This window comes from Phyllopteryx taeniolatus, chromosome 21, assembly GCF_024500385.1.
Source record: "Phyllopteryx taeniolatus isolate TA_2022b chromosome 21, UOR_Ptae_1.2, whole genome shotgun sequence".
Taxonomy (NCBI): Eukaryota; Metazoa; Chordata; class Actinopteri; order Syngnathiformes; family Syngnathidae; genus Phyllopteryx; species Phyllopteryx taeniolatus.
In genome coordinates this window covers 2,532,111-2,555,071 of record NC_084522.1, presented here as the reverse complement: position 1 = coordinate 2,555,071, position 22,961 = coordinate 2,532,111, and the positions used below count along the sequence as shown (strand labels likewise).

The following is a 22,961-nucleotide window of genomic DNA, read 5'->3' as shown; positions in this document are numbered from 1 at the left end:
TACAACGAAGGGGAAGCTAAAAGGACCCCAAAAAAAGGAAATACGATGATGACACATGGAAAGGGGGTGCGTAAGATCCTCGCGGATTCCAAAACTATGGTGGCGTGTCAGAATAAAAGTGAGTGCAAGATGGAATACGAATGAGCTAAAGGTTGAAAGAAAAACAAGAAAAAGAAAATTTTAATATCCAATATTTTGCCTACCCACGCACCCCCTTTATAGCCCCGTTATAAAGGTGGTGCGGGGGTAGCAACATCAACAAGCTAAAAGAAAATCAAAACAGTATTGTGTTTAAAAAATTAAATGAGAAAGAAAATGTTGATCAACATTTTTTCCTAGCTGCGCACCCCTTAAAAGCGGTGAATGAGCTGGCACACCCTCTATTAGAGTATGTGCACCCTAACTCGCACCATCTTCAATCGGTATCAAAAATGTTTTTTTCTGTTAGAAATTCAAGAACATTTTCAGATTCATGTTCAACCCACGACCGGAAAATCGAGAGCTTCGCGTTTCGGCTTAGCTCCTTCTTTACCATAACGGATCGATACAAAGTCCGCATCACTGCAGACGCTGCACCGATCCGCCCGTCGATCTCCCGTTCCGTTCTTCCCTTACTCGTGAACAAGACCCCGAGATACTTGAACTACTTTTTCCATGGCCTCACCGAACTCCTCCCATGCCCGGGTTTTTGCCTCAGCGACCACCAAAGCTGCATTCCGCTTGGCCAGCCGGTACCCATCAGCTGCCTCAGGAGCCCCACAGGCCAAAAAGGCCCGATAGGACTCCTCCTTCAGCTTGACGGCATCCCACACCGTTGGTCCTTGAGCTGTCACCTTAGCGTGGTGGAGGGGTTCGTGTGTCCCAATGATCCTAGGAGCTAAATTGTCTGGGGCTTTATGCCCCAGGCAGGGTCACCCATGGCAAACAGGTCCTAGGTGAGGGACCAGACAAAGCACAGCTCCAAAAACCCCTATGATGACAAACAATTCAGGAAGACGTTTTCCTTTGCCCGGACGCGGGTGGCCGGGGCCCCCCTCTGGAGCCAGGCCCGGAGGTGAGGCTCGAAGGCGAGCGCCTCGTGGCCGGGCCCGGCCGGGCACAGCCCGAAAGGGTAACGTTGGTCCCCCTTCCCATGAGCTCGCCACCCGCGGGAGGGGCCCATAGGGGTCGGGTGCAGTGTGAGCTGGGCGGTGGCCGAAGGCAAAATAAAATCAAAGCAGAGAAAATTTAACAGGCGATGGAATGTTCATATATTTAAAAGATAATAATAATCTAATCCCCCACACTACTTCAACACCCTTGACATAGTTGGCACACCCTTGTCCTACAGTGTCCTACTTAAGCCTGAAAGTGTGCGAGAGAGAAACTATTTTGCTGTATAAAAAGTGTTTTATGAAATGAATAGCCTGACCGCTTTTCTGCTCCTATTTGTTTTAAAATAAGCCACGCGTTACCCAACCACGTTCCCTTTTTTTTTTTGGTTCCGCCTATAAATAATCAGTCAGCCAGTCTAATGTTCATCTTCCTTCTCCGACAGCGCTGCAGCACTATGACTGAGGCCCACTCACTGTTTACACCTACTGGACCACTTGTTCCTCCAGCTCAAAACAATGGCCTGCATTATAGGAACACCCGCACTTTTGCAAAATAGGTTGAAAACCGACCAATTCTGCAGTATTTTCTCAATGACAGAAAACTTCAAATAAACTGGATGTACACACTTCATTTTAACTCTAGCCCTTATTACAACGCCCACCACTTATTGAAGGCGCACCACTTTGCAAAAATTAGAAAAACTCTGCACGATTCGCAACCTGCAACAACAAATTAAGCTGTAACAAACTGAGTGCATGCACCCAATTTCAACTCTCACTTGTATTACCCGAACACCCTCAAATCGAAGGTGCGCCACTTTGTATTTATATTTATTTTTTTAAACCAACATAATCTGAATGATTCAAAACTGCAACAATAAAATAAGCCTTAACAAACTGAGTCTACACACCTAAAATCAACTCTCGGCCATTTTACACCCACACAATGAAAGGGCACACCACTTTTTTCAATAAAACCAATGACAAAAAGCCTCGTTAGTGGTTATTTCCCCTGTAATTAATCACTAACCTATCAGCATGTCCCCCCACCTCCAAACAACCCACACGCTTGCAGCGACACATCCTCTGCCAAACTTTCAAGACACCTGGCGCACCCTCGAATCGCCCCGAATCGCCGTCGCTCAGCCTACCGTCCTCGTAGAAGACGTCCTCCGCCTCCTCGCGCATTATCATCATCTCATCTAGGTCATCCTCCGTCGTGGCCATCACTTCTTCTTCTTCTTCTTCTTCCTCTTGTGCGGTACGTCAACGCCAGCGGACGAGGCAAAGTGAGCGCGTGTCGACTGCCATGCAGCGAGCGACCCTTCGCTAAGTTTCACCAACAGGGTGGAGGATTTTGTAACATCCTGTGCAAAGCTGAAGTGAGAGTGTGTGTGTGTGTGCGCCGCCTAGAGAGCACTTGTATGAGTAAGTGCGTGTGTGTGCGTGTGTGTGAGTCAGTGTAAGTGGAGAGGATACTGATGATTAGCAGGAATAATTAGCCGCTGTGTTTTGAGACAAGCACAGATGCTGTCAAAGTGTGTGTGCGCGCGCGTCATTCCTTCACGGTTGACACGGATTTTTTTTCTTCTGCACTTCACTCAGCCCAAATGGAAGGGCCTCAGCGCTGCGGTTATTTATATCTCATGTGGTCTCCATGGCGCCCAACTCTAAATACACCACACAGAATACATACAGCAAATGGTGCCTTTGCAAAGATGATAATATGCATTTTGGGGGGTTAGCCAATTAATTTTAGATATAGGTTGTATTTCTAAGTTATTGATCTTAGTTTGTAGATTATTTTTTTTTTGTCCAAAGGAATTTGGGGGATTAATAATTTTGAGACAAAAGCATTTTATATGCATTGTGTTTTTGCTAAACACGTATTTTATTGTATTCAAAATGTCTATTATATTAATAATAAATTTTAAAAAGGCTTTTCTTTGTGGTTTCCCAATATTTTCCTATATATATATATATATATATATATACATATATATACATATATATACATACACACACATACACATATATATATATACACACACACACATACATGTAGGTGTGCATGTGTGTGTACTGCTATTAATTAATTAATTTTTAAAGTTGATCCAATTTGTTCCCCCGAATACTATTTTACGACTATTTATATAGTTTTTGCGAACATCCAACAGCAATAACTATCCAATCAAATGTCGGGGGGGAAAAAAAAAATCCTTTCTGGGAACCAATGTGGGGAAAAATAAGGTTCCGTAGGGGGTGAATAAAAATACAAAGCATCCAACTCTGTCCAGTCTTAACATTACAAATCCACTCTTGTGCCCTATTTCTTTTTAACCTTTAACTTCTTCTATCTTCCATCTTTGTGTGGATTCCTGACTCACTTCCTTTTCGACAAACTGGAAATAGAAAGTAGGCCTAGTGGAGATTCATTAGCACTTTTCTTTAAGACTTCCTCTCGGGGGGAAACCGACGGACAAACTCATTTTCGCCCCGGCCGTTCCTCGCAGAACGTGCGCGCCTCCTCTCATACTAGTGGACAAAAACAGCTTCCAGCTTAAATATGAACTTTTTTCCAACAAAATGTCATTTTTAACTCCATTGATTAAACATCATTAAAAAAAATAAAGGAGTGAGAGAGGGGGTGCACCATCTTGAGCAATGAGAGCAACCTTGCCGGCACAAAAGGGAAATTGCAACAAAAGCCACGAAATTCTTTGATGTGAAGCCAAATCCATTTACGATGTGACAACGCTGTACGAATTCCTGTTGCTCGAGAGGAAGCAGAGGCAGAGAAAGGGGCGGCTGCATGTTAATCAGGGGCTGCATTGTTGTCACCAGCAGGGGAAACGCACCCCGTTTACCACCAGCGCCGCCAATACGGGAAAGGCAAACGTATGCTGGAGGGACGCAAACATACAACAAACAAGCACAAATTGTGCATAGAAAAGCACACGCAGGTGCCATTTTTTTCCTTTTTCCATATTCATTTTGCCGCAATATTTTTGGGGAAGGGCTTAACTCATTTGTAAGCCGTTGTATTGTTTATGGTTAAACAATTTTTTTATTGCCATAAGTTTGTATTAGTTTATATATTTGAGGATTTGTTGGGGGATGATACAGATTTTTTCAACAGCTAGATGTTTTTTTTCCTTTAATCTTTTTGGGCTGTCAAAACCAATTATTTTTTTTTTATTTAGTTTTTTTATATTGTAGCCAAACAAATTCAAGATTTTTCTTTTTTTTGCATAAAACTAATTTGTAAGTTTAATTATTGTTTTTCATTGCCAAATCATTTTTTTTTTGCCGTACGTTTTGGGGTGTTTGCATATTTGGGGAGGCTTTCTTGGTTGCTGCATTCTTCTTTTGCTGGCTAAACATTTTTCTTTTTTGGTTGTCAAACAAATGTTTAGATTTTTTAAACGGGCACCAAATCATTTCATAAACTTTTACACTGTTTATGGTTGCCAAGTTTTATTTTTTAATTACCATACGTTTTTGGGGGCTGACATATTTTGGGATTTTCTTCCATTAATTTGTTACAAATTATTATTATTTTTAGTAGTCGTACTTTTCTAGTCATATTTTGGTATTTTCTTTTAACCTTTTAAACAGATTTTTCTTCTTCACAATTCTTTTTTTTTTTCTTTAGTTAAACTTAATTTGAATTGCAGGCGCTATATATATATATATATATATATATATTTCCTTTAGCAACAAACAAAAGCTAGACATTTCTTTGGTCATTTCCTGTCCGGTCAGGCCAACTTACCGCTCGTTCTCGAGCCAATGGGATGATTTCTAAAGTTGCCTGGTTACCGTAGCAACAACAATGAGGGCATTGCGTGCTTAAGCACATTTGTCACGCTACTTCGTTGCGCATCCAGCATGCACGTGTGTGTGTGTGTGTATGTATTTGTGTGGATGAAGGACCACCATCCTGTTAAATGGATATAAAAAGTCGACACACCCGTTCGCCAGGTTTCTGTGACGTAATAAAAATAAGACCAAAATAAATCATTTCAAAAGTTTTGATGTTAATTATAACCTGTACAGCTCAATTAGGGGGGAAATGTCGAGAGGGGGAATAAAAATATACCGATAATGTGGTCGCATAAGTGCAGACCCTCTTATAACTAAGGCTGTGGTTGCGTTCAGAATGAAACAATCACATTCAAACATGTTAAACGGGAGTCAGCACACACCTGCCACCATTGGAAGTGCCTCGGATTATCCCCAAATAAAGTTCCGGTGTTCTTGTAGTAGTTGTAGTACATCACAAGCATTAAATTATCAATAACAGAAATAAGATACATACTGTAGTAGTAGCCATATCGTTTCATCCAAATATGGTTTAACATCTTGGCTCGAGGCTCCATTATGAAAAAGGACGCCGACAACTCCTTCTCCACTGACACATCTTTTTCATCGAGCACTCTTTTTCCCAGTCGCTATTGTCTTTTTTTTCGGCCTCCACAATTGTCTTTTTGTCTCTGAAGCAGAGGGCACAGCGGGCACGAGACAATGGCGACTGGCACCATACACGAGGATGACCGTTCGATTGATTGCTAAATGCTCATCTCTCAGCATGCACTCAAGAAATGTGGCTGCACAACAGCAGCGACATTGCTTGCATCGTCATCGTCGTGCACAAGGTCGAAAATGGCGTGCCACCTGGCTGTGCCGTCCCCCCCCATTTAGTTCTGTGCTAACCCAAAGGACACACTGTTACATAAAATTCACATTTGGATTGCTGAAATATGTTTTTATATTTCTTTTGGAAACAAATGAACTTTTTATTTATTTATTTATTTTTTTTTAAAACGTGTGACAAACTAATTTGTTTTGTTTTTCTGACAAAATGTTTTTTTGTCTATAGTCTCGCATTAGTGGTGTCAAACTAATGTCTTTTTACTGCCAAAGGTAATTTATTTATTTCTAAATTAATTGTGAAACCAGTGTTTATTTAAAAACAATCTACCAAATTGATGTATTTTAATATTTGACATGCACTTTTTTTTCCCCACATAATTTTGGGGTGCCAAAGAATTTTATTTTAGCCATTACAGTACCATGGAAACACATCTTACCAACCCACTCGGTTGATTGTTGCGTGCTTACTTAATAACTTGGTGGCACTTAAAAGTGATCTTAATTTCCCCAGAGAACAAATGGTGTGTGGATAAAATGTAGGTCTTTTATGGATGGAGTAACATCCTGCTCCGGCGGGGAGCACAGATGTGAGGTCCGGGCAGATGGCGAGAATACACGCACACACATACTACTGTATTATACTGTATGTAGAAGTAGGCAAATCTTTGGATGTTATGATGCGTGATGATGAAGCGTCACTCGGATGGTCGTGCTCATCGGTGCAGAAAGCCACACAAGTCGGCATTTGCACGCTCGGACACACTCGCTCGCTCTGGCCCTTCACTTCCTGTTTTGTGTTACGCACTCGCACTACTTGTACACGATTCGCATTGGCCAAACTTCCTCCCGTGTCCGCCGAGGGCTTTCGTAAAAGCCCACTTCCCCTTTCTGCAGGTGATGGGATGCGTTTGGGTGGCGTGGGACAGGAAGTTGTTTGTTTCCTGGCCCCACCCTGCTGCCAGCAATGATTACATCATCACTAACTGCTCATTCACTAAATGGTTTTAGGCATTCTGTTCTGCTTTGTTATTAGACCCTAACCATACCTGACTTCTAACCCCCTAACCTTAACCCAACCCCGAACTCCTAACCCCGACTCTTACACTCTCTAAAACCCAAACCCCACCTCCTAACCTAAACCCCCAACCCTAACCCTTAATCCCCTAAACCTAATTTCAAACAGAGGTGCTAAACTCACCCCTAACTCAAAAAATTAAAGCACAGACCCCAAGTCCTAACCCCTAATCCTGAACCCAAGATGCTAAACCTGTCTTCCAACACTTAACTCGAAACCGAAAACCCTCACCCCAAATTTCAACCCCCAAACCTTAACCACTTATCCAAACCCGTCAACTTCTAACCTTAAACACCTTAACCTTTGCTTGTCCAAAATCATTTTTTCAATTTTTACACTACACTTGTACATGAAAAATGTAAATGTTCACATGCGGCATAATTATGTACATAATAGATGGTCCCAATTCACGTAAGAATGCCTTTTATACTAAATTAGGTGGGATTTGTGTCTGCTAAGACACTGCGAGCTTTTCTTTGACACTATTGTGACAGTCCTGTCTGGTTAATCTGCACTTGTCATCGACGGAAGCCAGCGTGAACTTTAGCCAGCATCTTTCATTTCATTCACGCTGGATGACACACTCCCTCACTCACAAAGACCCCGTGAAGAAACTTCCAGACCACCGCTGCGAACACACAAAGACCGAAACTGGCAATGGTGACGTGGGAACAAGCTTCAGTCGCTAAAACAGCTGAGTCAGCCGTTGCCAGGTTGAAAATTCTCAATGCTAGCATGCCAACGTTAGTTCCCGATGGTGTCACTAGCTTTCGTTTTTTGCCTACTGGCGCTCTTAACAACACTAGGATGACTTTAATGGCTGTGCTGCAGAGAGATAAGGGGGGGGAAAAAAACGCTGGCGGGAGAAGGAGCTAATCTGTTTAGCCGCTGGGCTGATTCAATTGCATTCATCTTAGCATGACAAGTTTCCAGACTTGACGATAAGCAGATGTTTTTTTTAACCAATTAGCAAGTGATATTGAGGATATTTGATTGTGCTTTTGTCCGGTGATGACAACTGCCTGCTCTGATAGATTCTTAAAGGGGCCTTATAACGGAAAATGTACTTTTTAATGTCTCGTATACAGATAGTAGTGCCTCCGGAGTGTCTGCTCACCCATCAGGTGTGGAATTAAACAACCACATCAACCTTCAAGCTGACTACGCCGCCTGAAACACGACTGAAACCACCACATCCCACTCAGGTGCTACGTCCCTGCTATCACGTCAAAGCCAAAAAAGTAAGCAGCGATGCGATGACTGTTGTTGGACGCACAGATTAGCTACGGCTAACAGAATTATCTTCTGCTAAGCCGTATTTACTCGATGGCTCACTTAAGGTGTCAACTCATTTTTTGGTACAAGAAAAAGGAAAAGAAATTGGCTCACTGAAAGTTTGCTCTCAGCATTAAACAAGGAATTTCTCACAGAATTAGCATACATTTTCAGAAGGTAAAAGACCTCCTGTTTGATAACAAAACCTCTCCAAATTGTTTCCCCCCCCCACCACCCCCACCAGCAGCATGCATTCTCCCATGCAAGCAGCCTTTTTTTCCCCCCCTTGAAAGCTTCCAGCCACGCGCTGGAGTGGGAAGACGTCGCGTGCTAATCAAGGTTCTTATCGCCACACTGACTGACTGAAAAGGTGAAAAACAAAACAAAGACAATCTGCTGTTTCAGTCATATTTATAACAATACCAATAGTAATATAATATGGTAATCTTAAAAAGGAACATAGATAAAGACAACATTGTACATGTGTGGGAGGAGCTGGGGCCTGTCATAGGTTATCATCAAGTTCAGAAGGACCCCTTCTGGTCAGTAGTAGAATTACTAGGATCAAATCTGGGAATAAATAATTTATTTATTTTTTTTAAAAGTTCAATTCAGGGTTAGAATCTGGACCACCCCCACAATAAGTGAAATCAGTGAAGAAGCAACCACATTTTTAAAAATGATTTAAACATATTTTAAAGCTGTATGAACCTCCCCAGACTCTTCTTAATCACACCCACACTCATAATAACATCGACCATAGTCTTATAAACACTTTCTATACTCTTAAACACCTTTTACATTTTTAAACATACAGTAATGCACAGTAGTACTGGACACTATGTACGCGTCATTCCTTGTCATATGTTTTCATTTTTTCTCTCTTTTTTTTTTGAGCTGACTTGACAGTGGTTGTCAAATAATGCTGCATCAGATCATCAGTACCAAACCCCATCGAGAGCAAACACCCCCAAAAACAAACAAACAAACAAACAAAACTTACCGTTGAACCCTCGGGGGTGGCCGCGAGGCCTCCGGGGATGATTCCGGAACCAGTTGAGATGTCCGGGCAGCTCCATCGGCGCCAGACTCCCCCCCAACAAAAAAAAGTCACCTGCCAAAAATGGCCACGCTGCTACTTCCTGCGTCCATCCCTTGTGTGGTAAAAGCATCAGGGGGTGCGATTAAAACGGGGTTCCCGTCACCTTGGGCGTCACGGTGGCTTCCTGCAGAGAGACATCACACAGTGCCGCCTTCATATTTTATTCATGCGCGAGTCAGTGCAACCCAACTCCTGTGAGTGCTACTTGCCTGCTCGGGGAAGAGAACCAATCAGAAGGCAGTTTGCGGCGGGCTGTAATGTGATGCCCCCCGCATTGGGGACCTTAAGGGGGGGGGGGTTACTGTATACTGTTGGTATGTGTCTGGAACAATGCAGGATTCCACTCATGGGGAAATACAGTAAAATATATAATGAAACCTAAACAAGAAAAGTACAATATTTGAGGAAATCTCTCTCCATAAAACAAACAACAATACCCCCAAAAACTAGTTTATCTGTTTTGTGCAATGTTTTAAAAAGTACAAACAAACAAAAATAAATTATAAAAACATTTGAAGTCAACCAGACAATAAACATTTTTTAATCTATTCTATAAAATACTGATTAAACAAAAATATAATTAAAATGTTTAAAAACACCCTGTAAAATACAACAAAAAAATGAAGAGGAAAAGTACATGAACTATTTTATAAAAGACAGACTAAACTGTTAAGAAATAATGAAAGTTCAATATTTGAGGAACCCTGTCTCCATGACTAAACAACAAAGAAAAAAAATACTGTATTTTACTTTTGTGAGATGCATTTGAAATTGGACAAAAAAGGAAAAAAAGCAATATGACCAATTTTATCAAATGGCTTTCTGATTAAACAGACAATATTGAACAAATAAATAAATGCGGTACCTACTGTCCTATTTTAGGATACCGATGAAAATGCATGTTTTTAATCTATTCAATAAATTCCGCAAAAAATAAAGAGGAACGGTACATTCATGTTTTTTTATAAGACTGACTAAACTGTAAAAAAACAACTGGAAAAACGAGTGCAACACTTTTCAAAGTGTTATAAAAACAAGGGCAATTTACATGAAACAGTCTCCACAATTTAAATAAAAACAAAAAGTCAACTGTTATTTTATGAATTACTGCTCAACCATTTCCAAAAAAATGGTCCAACTAAAAATTTGTTGAAACACAAATTAAATGCTCACAAATGAAATATTTTAGCAAGCAAATTTGCAAAGAAATTGCAAATTACTCAAAAATTATAAAATAATTCTAAACCTGATTGTACTTATGTCCTAACACTAAAATATACATAAGCACACAGATGTCTCCACTGAAAAAAAGTCCACTTTATTCACATTTATATTTTAAAAACAAAACAAACAGGCAAACGGTTTGTTCTTAATAAATAAAGACAACGTTTGGCACACACTCAACCCCGACTGTACAAACGCGTTTGGCATTGACACAAAAATAGAACATTACACCGTAACACCAAAACTTACTTTGATTGGAAATTCTATTTATATACTGTATAGATTTCTATATAAATGTTACGTAAAGAGGATAGATATAGCTCCATTATATTTTGTGTGCTTCCACTGCCAAGTGGCACTTGAACGACGTTTAACGACAAATACCTGGACAGCAAATTCTAACGAGGCTTGCAAAGCGGTGGAAAATTTCCGGTACATTTTCATGGGAAGTTAAGTTTGGAAATACTGTACTGCAATTCGGAAAATTTCCATGGGAATTAACTGGGAATTTGTTTTGTCATTATGCTCAAACATATTTCCCCCAACTATATCCAGGTTCCCTATTAAGAGCCAACCTTCAATTTGGTAAATACCTAATTTACTCCCATAAATTTCCGTGAATTCCCATGGAAAGTTGCGAACTTCGAAACAAGCGAAATTTCCTGGAATTTTGCCGGGCCTAATTATAACATTTACGATACGAAAATGTGCTATGACAAACAATACGACGAGCACAAATGTTGGCAGAAAACCTGCGCAGAAGGCACACCAAATAATTAATGAGGGCGCCGAAACTACGCTAAAATCCAATCTGTTGTGTTAAAGTTCCCCTGATGGCACACTGGGCATGTGCAATGTGAACGAACAACCCCCCCGACCCCCCCCAAAAAAAAACTTCCAAGCAGGAGGAAGACTCCCAAGGCACCGTGAAATGACAGCAAATAGAAACGCCAGCAAGTCCGATCCTGAGGTTTGGTACGGAGGAGCACAAAGGGTCATGCTGAAAACCGTGAAAAAAAAACAAAAAAAAAACCAACTAAGAATACAAGAAAAATGTCAGTTTTCACATTATGAGGGAAACAAGGAATTTTTTTTGAATGAACAAAACTGGTTAAAAGTTGCTGATTTTAAGCTAAAGATTCAGAACGAGAATTGTTTTTTTTGGTTTTTTAAAAAGAGACTTTTTTCGGGGGGAGAAAAATTGTTGAGTCCATTTTGGGTGTGACAAAAACTTTTTTTCTCAAAAAAATATGAGGCAAAAAGTTGTAATATTACAAAAATAAAGTAGTATAAAGAATATTTGTATGAGAATTCATTAGTAATTTTTCAGAGAGATTTGTTGCAAGAAATTTTCATATAAGAGAATAAAGCTGTATTTTTGCAGTCATCGTACAAAAGATTTTTTTTTTTAAGAACAAAGTATTATGAGGGATTTTCTTTTTCGAGAATAGACTTTTGCAAGAAAACAATCGTACAAGAATGAAGTCATTTTTAAAGAACAAAGTTGCAATATTCTGCTGGGAAAAAAAAGTTGTACTTTTTGATATACGTAATCGTACTAGAATAAAGTATTTTTTTACACAACAAAGTTGCAAAATTACGAGAAAAAAAGTCATAAGAGAAAAAAAGGGGGGGTTTTAGAATACATTTGTATTTTTGCCAGAAAAGGCTAATTATGATATCAGATTCTTTGAGAAATAAGTTGTTCTAAGAAAAAAGTTGGAAAATGAAAGAGACAGTCGTATTTCTGCTAGAACAAAACTGGTGCGACGATGGCAAGATATTACATTCTTTGACTTGAAAAATTGCTGCCTTATTGCTGGAACTTGCCGACAAATTGTTTTCCACTCGTAATTTGATTGTTCTTCTCAGCGTGACTCCTCCGTAGTTTTGCACCTATTTGGACCCTCGTGAAGAAAGTACCCAGCAGCGTTAGTTCCATGACAAACCATTCTAACGGTACGTAGAAGCCTTCAATTCAAACTCAATTCAAGCATGAGATCAAGTCAATACAATCAAAAAAAAGAAACCGAATGTAAGGCTTTCAGCTCCCACTGGGTGGCACCAGAAACCAAACTTGATCCCAGTGGTACAGACTATAGCCAATCCCAGCTAGCCCTCCTGTGAAAAAACATCCACAAAGTGTTCTTGAATGAGAACATGTAAAATGTGCAACTTGATGTTTTTCAGCTATTTGTCCTAAAATGGTGGCTGGGTAGCGGTGTGTAGGCGTGAGAGCCAACGTGCGGTCATGTGTAGAGTGTGCTCGTACCGCTTTCTTTTTTTTTTTTTTTTTCCCCTCCTCAAAAAATAAACAAAAAAAGGGATTGTCTTGAGCAGTGGCTTGTCGTCCCTTCAGTCTTTCAATCCATCTTGTCGGGGTCGATGTTGTCCAGGTCGATGTCGGCCGACGCCACGCAGCAGTAGCACAATTTCTGGGTGTAAGTCGACAGCGTGTCTGCAGGGAAAAAACGAAAAACAATGTACAAAAACAAAGAAGAAAATCCTTCCTTTCCTGGGTTCGGTTTCAAAGGTAGAGGCGGAAAAAGGCCAAATGTATGAGTCTCTCACAGATGATTCTGTTGAGGAAAGCGGGCCTGGAGCTGCGCGGCAGGTGGTGGCACAGGAAGTAAACGGGCACGCCGGACAGCGCCACGCCGATGCCCACTAGCGAGTTGATGGTGTCGCTGTAGAGGGGCACCACCACCAGGAAGATGCTGCACAGGCTGTACACGATGGGGAAGAACAAGGACAGCTGCAGAAGAAGAAGAAGAAGTTATTCAAAAGTCATTCAAAAAAAAAAATAAATAAATAAATAAAAAAACAGGTAGACCGAACACCTGCCTTGATGGGTCGGTGCAAGTTGGGGGCCTTGAAGCGAAGGTAGATGAGGCTGACAATGGACAGGCCAATGAAGAGCCAGTAGTTGAAGCTGAAGTAGTTGATCAGGCGGAACACGTCGGGCACGGACAGATACACCAGAGACATGGCGCCCTGACGCAAAAAGACAAAAAGCACACGCTCAGCCGATCAAATGCAACAAACATCATAAACCCGCAGAACTTCCTCTTAATCATGTGAATGCTATTCACACTATGCTATTATATCATCAGTTTGTTTAAATAAATAAATAATAAAGACTTTTCCTTGTAACATTCCGACTTTCTCATATCTTTCCGACTTTTTGTTGGAATTTTATACTTTGAAGATTACAATATTTTTCCTCCCCAAAAAAGTATTAGTTTTTTCTCTTAATATTACAAATGTATTCTCACATAATTCAGACTTTTTTTTTTCCTCAGAACTTCGACTTTTGCCATCGAATTTATAGTTGTTTTCTTGAAATCCAGATCACATTAGTTCCTTGGCCCGGGGTGCACTCTCGCTACAAGCTTCATGGGAATTGTTGTTTGCGATATTCTTGCAAGGTAAACAATCAACAAACGGCAACGGGAACAGAACTTGACGCCTCACGCGTTCTGTGCTTGGTGCAAGTAATAAAATGTGACACTAACGTTAAAAAGCAGCGCAGGAATAGGAGTGTAGCGCTTGACGTGGATCATTGACAAGACGTTGGGGAGGTGGCCTTCTCGGGAACCCACGAAAAACAACCTGAGGGAAAACAAATAAGGCGAGATCATTTTAAATGTACATGTATGACGGCAAATGTATCATGTGTGATACTTCCGGTTTTGAGGCCTTTACTTCAACAGTGATACTTTTTTTTTTAAGTTTAAAAGTTTGACTGAAACAACACTAGGAGCCCACCACACTAGTGAGGATAAGAAGTAAAGAAAATGGATGGATGGATGGATGGATAGACAACACGAAGAACAGTTACTGGGTTCATGTTGACTGGGAAAAATGCAAAATACATCTTTGCATGGGCAAGGAAACATTTTCTAAGCTGAAACTTTCCCCGTTCCAGTTTGACTGGTGGATTACTCAATGTTGTAGTTAAGAATTGTGTTAACATTAAGCTAAATGACTGTTTATGATTGTTTCAAATACACAACATGCAATTCTGTGTTTTATGTTTAGTTAAGGCTCCAGTGTATGTTAGCTTTTATGTTTGTGTATTATTACGGACGGGTTTGTTTGGACTTTTCTTTCAGCTACTTAATGCGTCAAGCTTTAGCGGGTTGTTCAAATAATCAAAGTGTCACCTGGAGACGGCGATGATGGAGGAGTTGAGGCCGCCGTAGCAGGAAATGGCCACAGACAGCGGAATCAGCCAGCGTGCCCAGCCCAGAACTTCGTCTGCAAACGTCTGAGGAGAACATTAACGTCATTTCTTTTTATTAACATGTCAACATTGCGGAATCAAAACAAAGATCAACAGTCGGCCATATGCAAACAATTACAGGCCACTAATCACATGGTCAGAGACGCTAAACTCGTTAGGTCGACAGACTTCCCGCTCGCAATCAAAGCAGATGCTCTCGCAGCCAGACGGACAGGAAATCAAGTGCGCCGGCCATAACATTAGGTACACCTGCACTCTCTAATGACATCTAATCCAAGACAAAGAGTCTCAAGTTCAGTTTCGCTTGATTGTGCAGAAACTTTTTTTTTTTTTTTTTGCTGTTTAATTGGAACTCTTTTAAAGTGGAGCCCAAAGGACCGGTGGAAGCAACTCACCACTGCGACAGCTTCGCTAGTGAGCACCTGGTCGGCATCCAAAACTACGTAGTAGGCCACGTTGGTCAAGATGTAGATGATGGTGACGATGGGCATGGAAATGGCGATGCTCAGGGGGAGATTCCTGCAACAACAAAGAAGGGCTGAGCAGCCATTTTTCTTTCGGAGAGATGCTAAACATTACAATGATATACGCAGGAGATAATTTTTTTTATGTTGTCGTTGTTTTACCTCTCTGGGTTCTTAATCTCTTCCGTGATAAAGTTGAGCGTGTCCCAGCCGGAGTAGGAGTAGAGAGCGGAGTAGAGTGCCAGAGCTATGTCGCCGGGGTTCACCTTGGAGCCTCGGAACGAGTCCTCGAAGTTCTGATTGAAACCTTTTGTCAAAGCACATTTTTTAGATATGGACCGATATGTTGTGCCCCCCCAGGGCCGATACCGAGCAGTCAAGGAGGCCGATAACCGATTTTTGGAGCCAATATTCATTAGCAGTAAAAGGGAAAATATTGGTGTCCAAATGTTGAATAATACGAACTCCAACACTTACAGTAACTTCCTTTAAATGCCTTCATAAAACAGCTTTTCAGATTTTAATTAATTATGTTTCAGTTTGTTTTTTTGACAGCTGTTAAAAGTTTCTTACAAAAAGTGCAGGTAGATCCCAGACACAGCAGCATGTCTTAGAAAGTTCAATGAAAACAATGAAAAATCTCAGTAACTCGGTAAACATTTCTGTCCAAAATTTCAATATATCTGAAATGTTAATCTTTCACTTATCGTTGTTTTATGTTCCAACAAAACAAAGTGCAAGAAATACCCAGGGTGAGAAGCAAGTTAACTGAAAATTTAAATAAATTAATAGCTCCCTGAAGTTTACCGTTTTAAATTGAACACTTATCGGCTGCCTGATTTTTAAAAAAGGCTGACGCCGATATGGGTCAAAATGCAGAATACCGACCCCCAAAATTTGCCCGGCGATAATCACTCTATCGTGGTTTTGTGTTCTGTCCCCACACTTCCACCAAATTGGGATCAGTTCAGGGTTGGGGTCAACTGCAACTTAAACAAGCATGAAGTGGAATTTACCAATCAAGTGTTTCAGCGTTTCCCGCAAACTCGTGATTTGCTACTCACGAAGTCAACTTATCACAGAGATATATATATATATATATGTCTGTGTTTTAGGAACCTATCCTCCGTTTTTTCCCGTTAGTATGTTAAGGCCAAAACACTGTCTAATGTAAAAGTATTGCTTTGGCACCATCTCCTGGCATCTTGGTGCCCTGGAACTATGTTGAAGTGAGTTTAGGCCCTTCATTTAGTGCTTTGCCGCCATCTTGTGGCATCTATAGGCAATTATTCACAGCGGGGCTTGATTTGTGCCATGTTCAGCACTGTTACTGCTTTTATTTTCTGCATTCGCTACATCCTGTTCTTTTTGTTCTGTTATAATTATTTACAAGAGTGTGTTATTGCTTTTAACAGCATGATTACACTTACATGCTAGTTAAAAATGTAACTTGAGCCCGTTTAACGACTCGTACCTTGCCCCATCTTGACGAGGCCGGTGATGATGATGATGATGAGCGCCAGCACTTTGGCCACGGTGGAGATGACCTGGAGAATGGCTCCCCACTTCACCTTCAAACAGTTCACGCACGTCAGCAGGCCTGAGAAAGAGTCGCGTGTAATTCAAGGAATTACTACTGGAGGGGAAAGCTTAGCAGAGCTGCAGTGTTGTGTGATGCACAAATGTATAACAAGCTTACTTCACTTCTCTTCATAATTGGAGGGAAAAAAAAAAAAAAAGTGTGTGGCTTGAGCCATTAAAAGATTTGGCGACAGTTTGACTCTGGAACCGATTCCTTCATTTGCCATTATCAATTCGATAGAAATTGTAACAATTTTTACTTGAAATTTGTTTTAAAGAAGAATGGGCAAATGTAAAGAGATGGAAGCATGCGTGGAAATTTTGTAGAAAAATTCATGCACAAAAACAAGCACAAAGTGACAAGTCTCACCAGCAAGCATTCAATAAGTCAATGATTCTTGTGAACACTTTGTAGACTTTTTAAGAATTATTGTTACTTCTGTGTGAATTTGAATTTATTTGTAAGAACATTTTGTGTGCATTTTAAGAATTTTATGATTTTTAAAAAAAAATATTTTTGTATTTTTAACATTTGTTAAAATTCCATAGAAATTTGTATGAAAATGAGTTAAACATTTTATAAATTTGTACAAAATTGCTTATTGATAATTTTATACAAATTTGAATGAATGTATTAAAAATACATATGTTCTAACAATTTTTCTGAAAGAGAATTTCTTCACATTTATTTTTTTTTTCAAGATAGATTTTTGTAACATTTCGTAGTTTAACTCTCGAATGGATGAATTCACATTCAACTTACCGTATTTTGACGACCATAGGGCGCACCGTATTAAAAGGCGCAGTCTCAGTTACGGGGTCTATTTCTGCATTTAACACATGCATAAGACGCACCGTATTATTGGCCGCAGGCATTGTAAAACCTTGCTAGCGGAAGATGGCCAGCTTTTCCTGTTAATCCGCCGAAAGTCGCTGCGCCACGGTAGTCCTTGCCCGGATGGATAAATGGCGCCGTTTCATAAAACGAAAGCACCAAGACGGACCTCCTTGAAAATGTTCGATTTTCATTTCTTCTCCAAGGGTTATTGCCCTCATCAGTCGAACGGTGACTGTAGAGACGCTGGTTTCCGCGGAAACTCAGCTTCGTCGTCTTGACTTGGCAAAGCTCGTTTTCCTGCTTCCTCCACTTGCGAACCATGGATTCGTATATCTTGAATTCTCTCGCGGCTGCTCAATTCCCATGTTCCTCCGCGTAACTGACATCTTGCAGTTTAAACTGTGCTTCGTAAGCATGTCTCTTCATAGGTGCCATTTTCGGGGGTCCTTAGCCAAGCCGATGTTGTTTTGCACAATGCACACCCCGGCGCTATATACCTGCTGGGGGCGTGGCTTTAGCATCCTCCTTCACACACCCTTTACATCCGCATGCGGTCCTCAGCCACGTCCGCTTTTCCTCTGTATAAGCAGCGTGTCGACAGGAAATCCTCCCAGTCAGTCAAGCGGTGAAAAACAAAAAACAAAAACAAAAAGCAGACCGGAGCACTAATCACACATTAGTGATAACATTTATAGACGTTGGAACACGGTGCACACATAAGGCGCGCCGCATTCTAAGGCGTCCCGTCCATTTTGGAGAAAACTTTTAAGTGCGCCTTATGGTCATGAAAATACAGTATTCCAGCTAAGAGATTTTCTTTTCTAATTAAGACTCAGAATTAAAGTGAGCTGGTAAAAAGGAAGTGTTTATAAAAAAAATAAATAAAAAAAAAAATAATAATAATAATAATAATAATAAATCATAATAATTTAAAAAATGCAAGCCCCGCAGTTGAAGGGTGCCGAGTTTCACTTGCATGAGACAGCGCAGGACAATTCTTCATCCCCGGCTATTTTGCCCTCAGGCGGACATCTTATTAATACAGCTAACTTTCCATTTGTGGCAAAATGGCAACGTCTCTCTTCAAACTGCGTTCACGTTCTCAAGTTCAAGCGCACACGTTAGATACAGTTTGCATGAGCTAAACCTGAAATATCGCATGCCTTGACAGGAGCGTCTTCCCCATGCAAATGAGCAAACGTACATTTGACTTATGCAGTTACAAAAGCCTTGCGGGGTTATTACACAATGGAGCCAACGCAAGGCATGCAATCTCTCAACATTAAATTGACTACGCACAAAGTACCGATGGGGACCCCACTTGATGTAGCAACGTCTGTTTTACTAATGCCTAGCCCGCCCGTGGTCGGGGGCGTTATCAGCTCTGTGCAAACACTACGAGAGTCTTAACGCACTCCAGCACATGTCCGCAGCGTGCACTACTGCTTGTACTGAATGAATGGAGGAAAACGTTACTAGTCACTTGACAGGAATGTTGCATCGTCATTCCAAACTGCAGCAGTGTGATGATGATAACCTCGGAACGGGAAATGGAACTTGTCACGCTAAGTAAATAAATACATCTAAATAAATACAATACAGACAATGCAACTACGTCGATATCAATTACAATTAATTTGAACTAGCAGCAGATGCTAACACAAATAGCATGTAGCTAATGGCTAGCAACTAGCATGGAAATGCTTGTTTTTACACTTCCTATTCCCTCCCTCTCATCATAAACATTTCAGAGATTTATTTCAGTTTAAAATAAAAAAAAAAAAAAACAACAAAAAACAACAACAACAAAAAAACATTTTTTAAAGAATCTTCCATGAAGACTTAGTAGACATTTTTGTGAACTTTTATGGAAATTCTGTAGAAATTTGAAATTTCATTGGTTAAAAAATACATAGGAATTTAAAACACTTTCTCAAACTTAAGTCAATGTTATGTTACACACACACACACATTTTTAATGGTCAAAATCTAGGAATTTATTATCATTTGATATGACTTTGATAGGAATTGAAAGATTTTGTGATAATTTCATAGTAATTCAAGCGTTTTATGAGAAGTGTTCACCAAATCTCATCTGAGTATTACAAGACAAATGTGTAACAGCACAAGGCAGGCAGAAGATTGCGAAGTTTTACTGTGCAAAACTCACATATGATGGCGGCGGCGATGAGGCGGACGGCGTAATAGGGGGCCGGGCAGGTGGTGAAGAAGGGCTGGACCAGGTAGGTGGAGAAGGTCAAGGCGATCACCGCCTCGCAGGCCGGATCCACGATCAACAGCGACGTCCACAGCCTGCGGAAGAAGAAGAAGAAAAACCAGACGCGATAAGTGAGCCATTACAGGAGCGCAGCGCCGGGGCGGTCGGACAAGTTGGTGCTACATACCGAATGAACGCCAAGAAGCTGCCGAACGCCTCCAGGATGTACGCGTAGGACGCTCCGGATTTACGGATGGTGGTGCCCAGCTCGGCGTAACACAAGGCGCCGAACACGGAGAAGACCCCTCCCACTGCCCAGATGACCAGCGACAAGCCGAAGGAGCCGGTGTGCAATAGCACGCCCTGAGTCGGGTAACACGTTCAAGGGTGGTAGGCTGAGCGAGCGTGGCAAGTGCAAGCACACCAGCAGCTTTGCTTAGCAAAATTTCTATGCATCTGCTTGATTTATACCATGCTACCATAGCTCTAGAATAGTAAGTAGAATGGGTGATCCGATTTGTTCATTCAAAATGTGAATAGGTCTTGCTCCTGATACGGCTTTTTCCTTTTGTTTGAACAGAGAAGTTAATGTTTAAATGTCAGAATGTAACTTCGTGTTGGAATCAAATCGTTAAATCAACAAGTGGCAGCAACGCATCCACGATCACAAGCGACAGTGGCGCAACGCCAGTATGACGCAATCAGGTGCCGGTGCTGTTATTTTTTTTCCCCCCTCATTCCTTTACCTTGGGTGACACAAAGATGCCGGAGCCGATCATGTTGCCCACGATGAGGCAGACGCCGTGCAGCAGGGAGATCTCCTGCTTCAGGCGCATGCCGCCGTCTTGGGACGCCGTGTCCGCCTCCTTCGCGACCATGCTGACGGGCTGCCGACTGCTACCTCCGACGAGCAGAGAGTAAAGCCGCTGCCAGAAGCGCTAGAGGGGGGTGTAGAATGATGGGTGGGGATTAGAGTTAGTGTGCGTGTGTGTGTGAGAGAGAGAGCGAGAGAGAGACTATGTTTCTAATTAATACGGGACTGTAGCTGCAGTTGACTGGCAAGTTTTCAAACATTTCCAGATAGGGACACCTGGCGAAAATGAACTTAAAATGGCAGATTCCAACCAAAATGGCAGACTTCCCGTGTATTTTTGGACATGGCTTCTTGACACTTTTTTACTCACGATAAATACATTTACCAAATTCCGTGTCGCTAAGTAGAAGTGGCTTCGTCAGGCATTTCTAGGGGGCCTGAGGGACGCCTGGTAAATGGCAAAAAAGAACCTAAAACGGCAGCTTCCGACCAAAATGGCATTTCCATAGGGAAAGATCATTTGAGATGCAGGTGTTTTGAGTTATGAGTGTGATCACAGAACAAATTCAACTCATACATCAAGGCAGAACTGTACCGGTTAACTTGACTTTGTACTTGCATGTTAAAAAATGAGTCCTTTAAGATTATTTTAGATTCCTTACACAAAGAGTGGCTGATTGTTTTCACTTTTTTCAACAGCGAATTCATTCACTTGACATGATTTCCTGTGGAAAAGTAAGTTTTTGACATTGCTATGGAGGAGCTTTTGGCCTTTGTTGACATGTTAGGGTTGGCAACAAGACGAGAGGTCTATGAGGCGTGAAGTTTAAGTTTGTGTACGCTTGCATGCAGGTGGTGGCTTTGCAGGTGGTCTCGGGGAGGAGGGGGGAGGGGGGGAAAAAAAAAAAAAAAAAAAAAAAGGGATCAGACGTTCACGTGTACTGTAATGTCGATACATTCACATTCTTGAGGTTTAAAAGACGACTGGATTAAAACACAATGGTCACCTGACGCAGTCTGCCCGGAAGGCTTAGCTGGAAAAAATTAGTTTTTGGCTTTTTATTGTTCATTGAAAAACTCGAAAAAAAAATCGAGTTTCCCTAACATGATGAATAATTGTGATTAATAATCGTAATTACAATATTGTTCAAAATAATCCCCATTAGCATTTTAGCCATTACGGTGCCTCCCTACGAATACTACAATACGTATGGTAATTATACTTTGGAAAACCAATTTATTTCTTTAATTATGCTTTTATAAAATACAATGCTGTTTCCTTTATTATTCTCGTGAGTGGACGGGATTAAGAGCATTTCAATTGGTTTATAAGGGGAAAAAATTAATTAGAGCACAATTGCATTGTTAAAATTAATATTTCTCTGAAATGTTATTCAATTTGTAAATGCAGATATATGCTTTCGTATTGATTCGAATTCGATCAGTCGTGCAATGCTTGGAGATGGCGATGACGTCAGGGGAAAACTTTTTTTTTTTTTTTTTTTTTAAATCTATGTGTCTGATCGTCGCACCCTTTCTCACAGTTGACGATAAAGCGAGAGCAAATAGAGGAAAACGGGGAGGAGGGAAGAACCATTCGCCACGTTTGCTCCACACAGTCATTAATAATCCCAAAAATAGCACAAGCGACAAGCTAACATTTAGCATGAAGTGACGCCATATGCTTGTCCGAAAGGATGCTAACGCGTGGAATGCTCGCTCCGCTGCTTCCAGGAGGGGCTTTTTTTTGGGGGGGGGGGCTCGTCCGCGGCACTCGAGCAAGACCAAAAGGATGCACGTGTGTGACAGAGAGAGGAGAAAGAGAGTTGGGTGGAGGAAAAAAAACTAAAACAACATACCAGCGTGTGTGTCCCAGGAAGGAGAACGTGAGCAGAGGCGCGCGGCGGCTTCTTCTTCTTCTGCTGCTGCTTCTGCTTCTTCTTCTTCTTCTTCTGCTTCTTCTTCAAGATGTTCGCGCGTGACGTTAGCAAGCAGTTTAGCCAGCTAGCCCCTCCTCCCCAATTCAGCAGCCATATGGGCTGCTCCCGTGCTCACGTTCACACTTAGCCGACATGAACCATGACGTTTTGTTTATTTTTCTTTTCCAAAAGACGAACCACGTGACAGAAGTTTGCAGCCAGATAAATTAGTCGCCATGAGCGCTTCGGTCGCTCAGGTAATATAATCCTCGCCTCCTCCCCCAAAGGTGCGGTTAGTCCCTCGACGCAGGTATTAAATACATTTCTTATGATACCCAATTGTGTAAAACTCATAGCAGCACACATTGTGGCCATAATTTGGACTTTTGCATCACCGACACTGTTGTTTAATTTAGGTTCTCAAAAGGAGGATGGGAAGCCAAAATGGTCCAAAG

The 22,961-nt window shown here is 41.2% G+C and overlaps 2 protein-coding genes and 1 long non-coding RNA gene across 5 annotated transcripts in view; 1 reads left to right on the top strand and 2 right to left on the bottom strand.

Annotated features, from left to right (window-relative positions):
- The window catches only part of ripor2 (RHO family interacting cell polarization regulator 2), a 43,855-nt gene extending 34,299 nt beyond the window's left edge, over positions 1–9,556 (bottom strand). Inside the window, exons 1-2 of one of the 3 annotated variants that reach the window (XM_061759253.1) lie at positions 9,408–9,556; positions 9,104–9,322 (exon numbers count right to left, since the gene is read on the bottom strand). In XM_061759253.1, coding sequence (XP_061615237.1) covers positions 9,104–9,272 — 169 coding nt within the window. In that variant the 5' untranslated portion in view covers positions 9,273–9,322; positions 9,408–9,556. Of the gene's footprint in view, positions 1–2,245; positions 2,516–5,415; positions 5,492–9,103; positions 9,323–9,407 lie in introns of those variants that run through there. The other 2 variants (XM_061759256.1, XM_061759255.1) reach the window with 2 other exon arrangements.
- On the top strand, positions 7,350–15,310 carry LOC133470654 (uncharacterized). Its single transcript, XR_009786040.1, has 3 exons — positions 7,350–7,538; positions 7,914–8,066; positions 14,542–15,310. It is a non-coding gene; the product is annotated as an uncharacterized LOC133470654 (long non-coding RNA).
- Positions 10,505–22,795, bottom strand: si:dkeyp-120h9.1 (Y+L amino acid transporter 2-like). Its single transcript, XM_061759258.1, has 12 exons — positions 22,447–22,795; positions 20,520–20,711; positions 19,961–20,136; positions 19,726–19,868; positions 16,611–16,736; positions 15,299–15,443; positions 15,068–15,191; positions 14,593–14,696; positions 13,942–14,038; positions 13,271–13,420; positions 12,998–13,181; positions 10,505–12,884 (listed from the first exon to the last, which is right to left on the bottom strand). The coding sequence occupies exons 2-12, from the start codon at positions 20,649–20,651 to the stop codon at positions 12,790–12,792; spliced, it is 1,476 nt and encodes a 491-aa protein (XP_061615242.1). The 5' UTR covers positions 20,652–20,711; positions 22,447–22,795; the 3' UTR covers positions 10,505–12,789.
- Between the last annotated feature and the right edge of the window lie 166 nt (positions 22,796–22,961).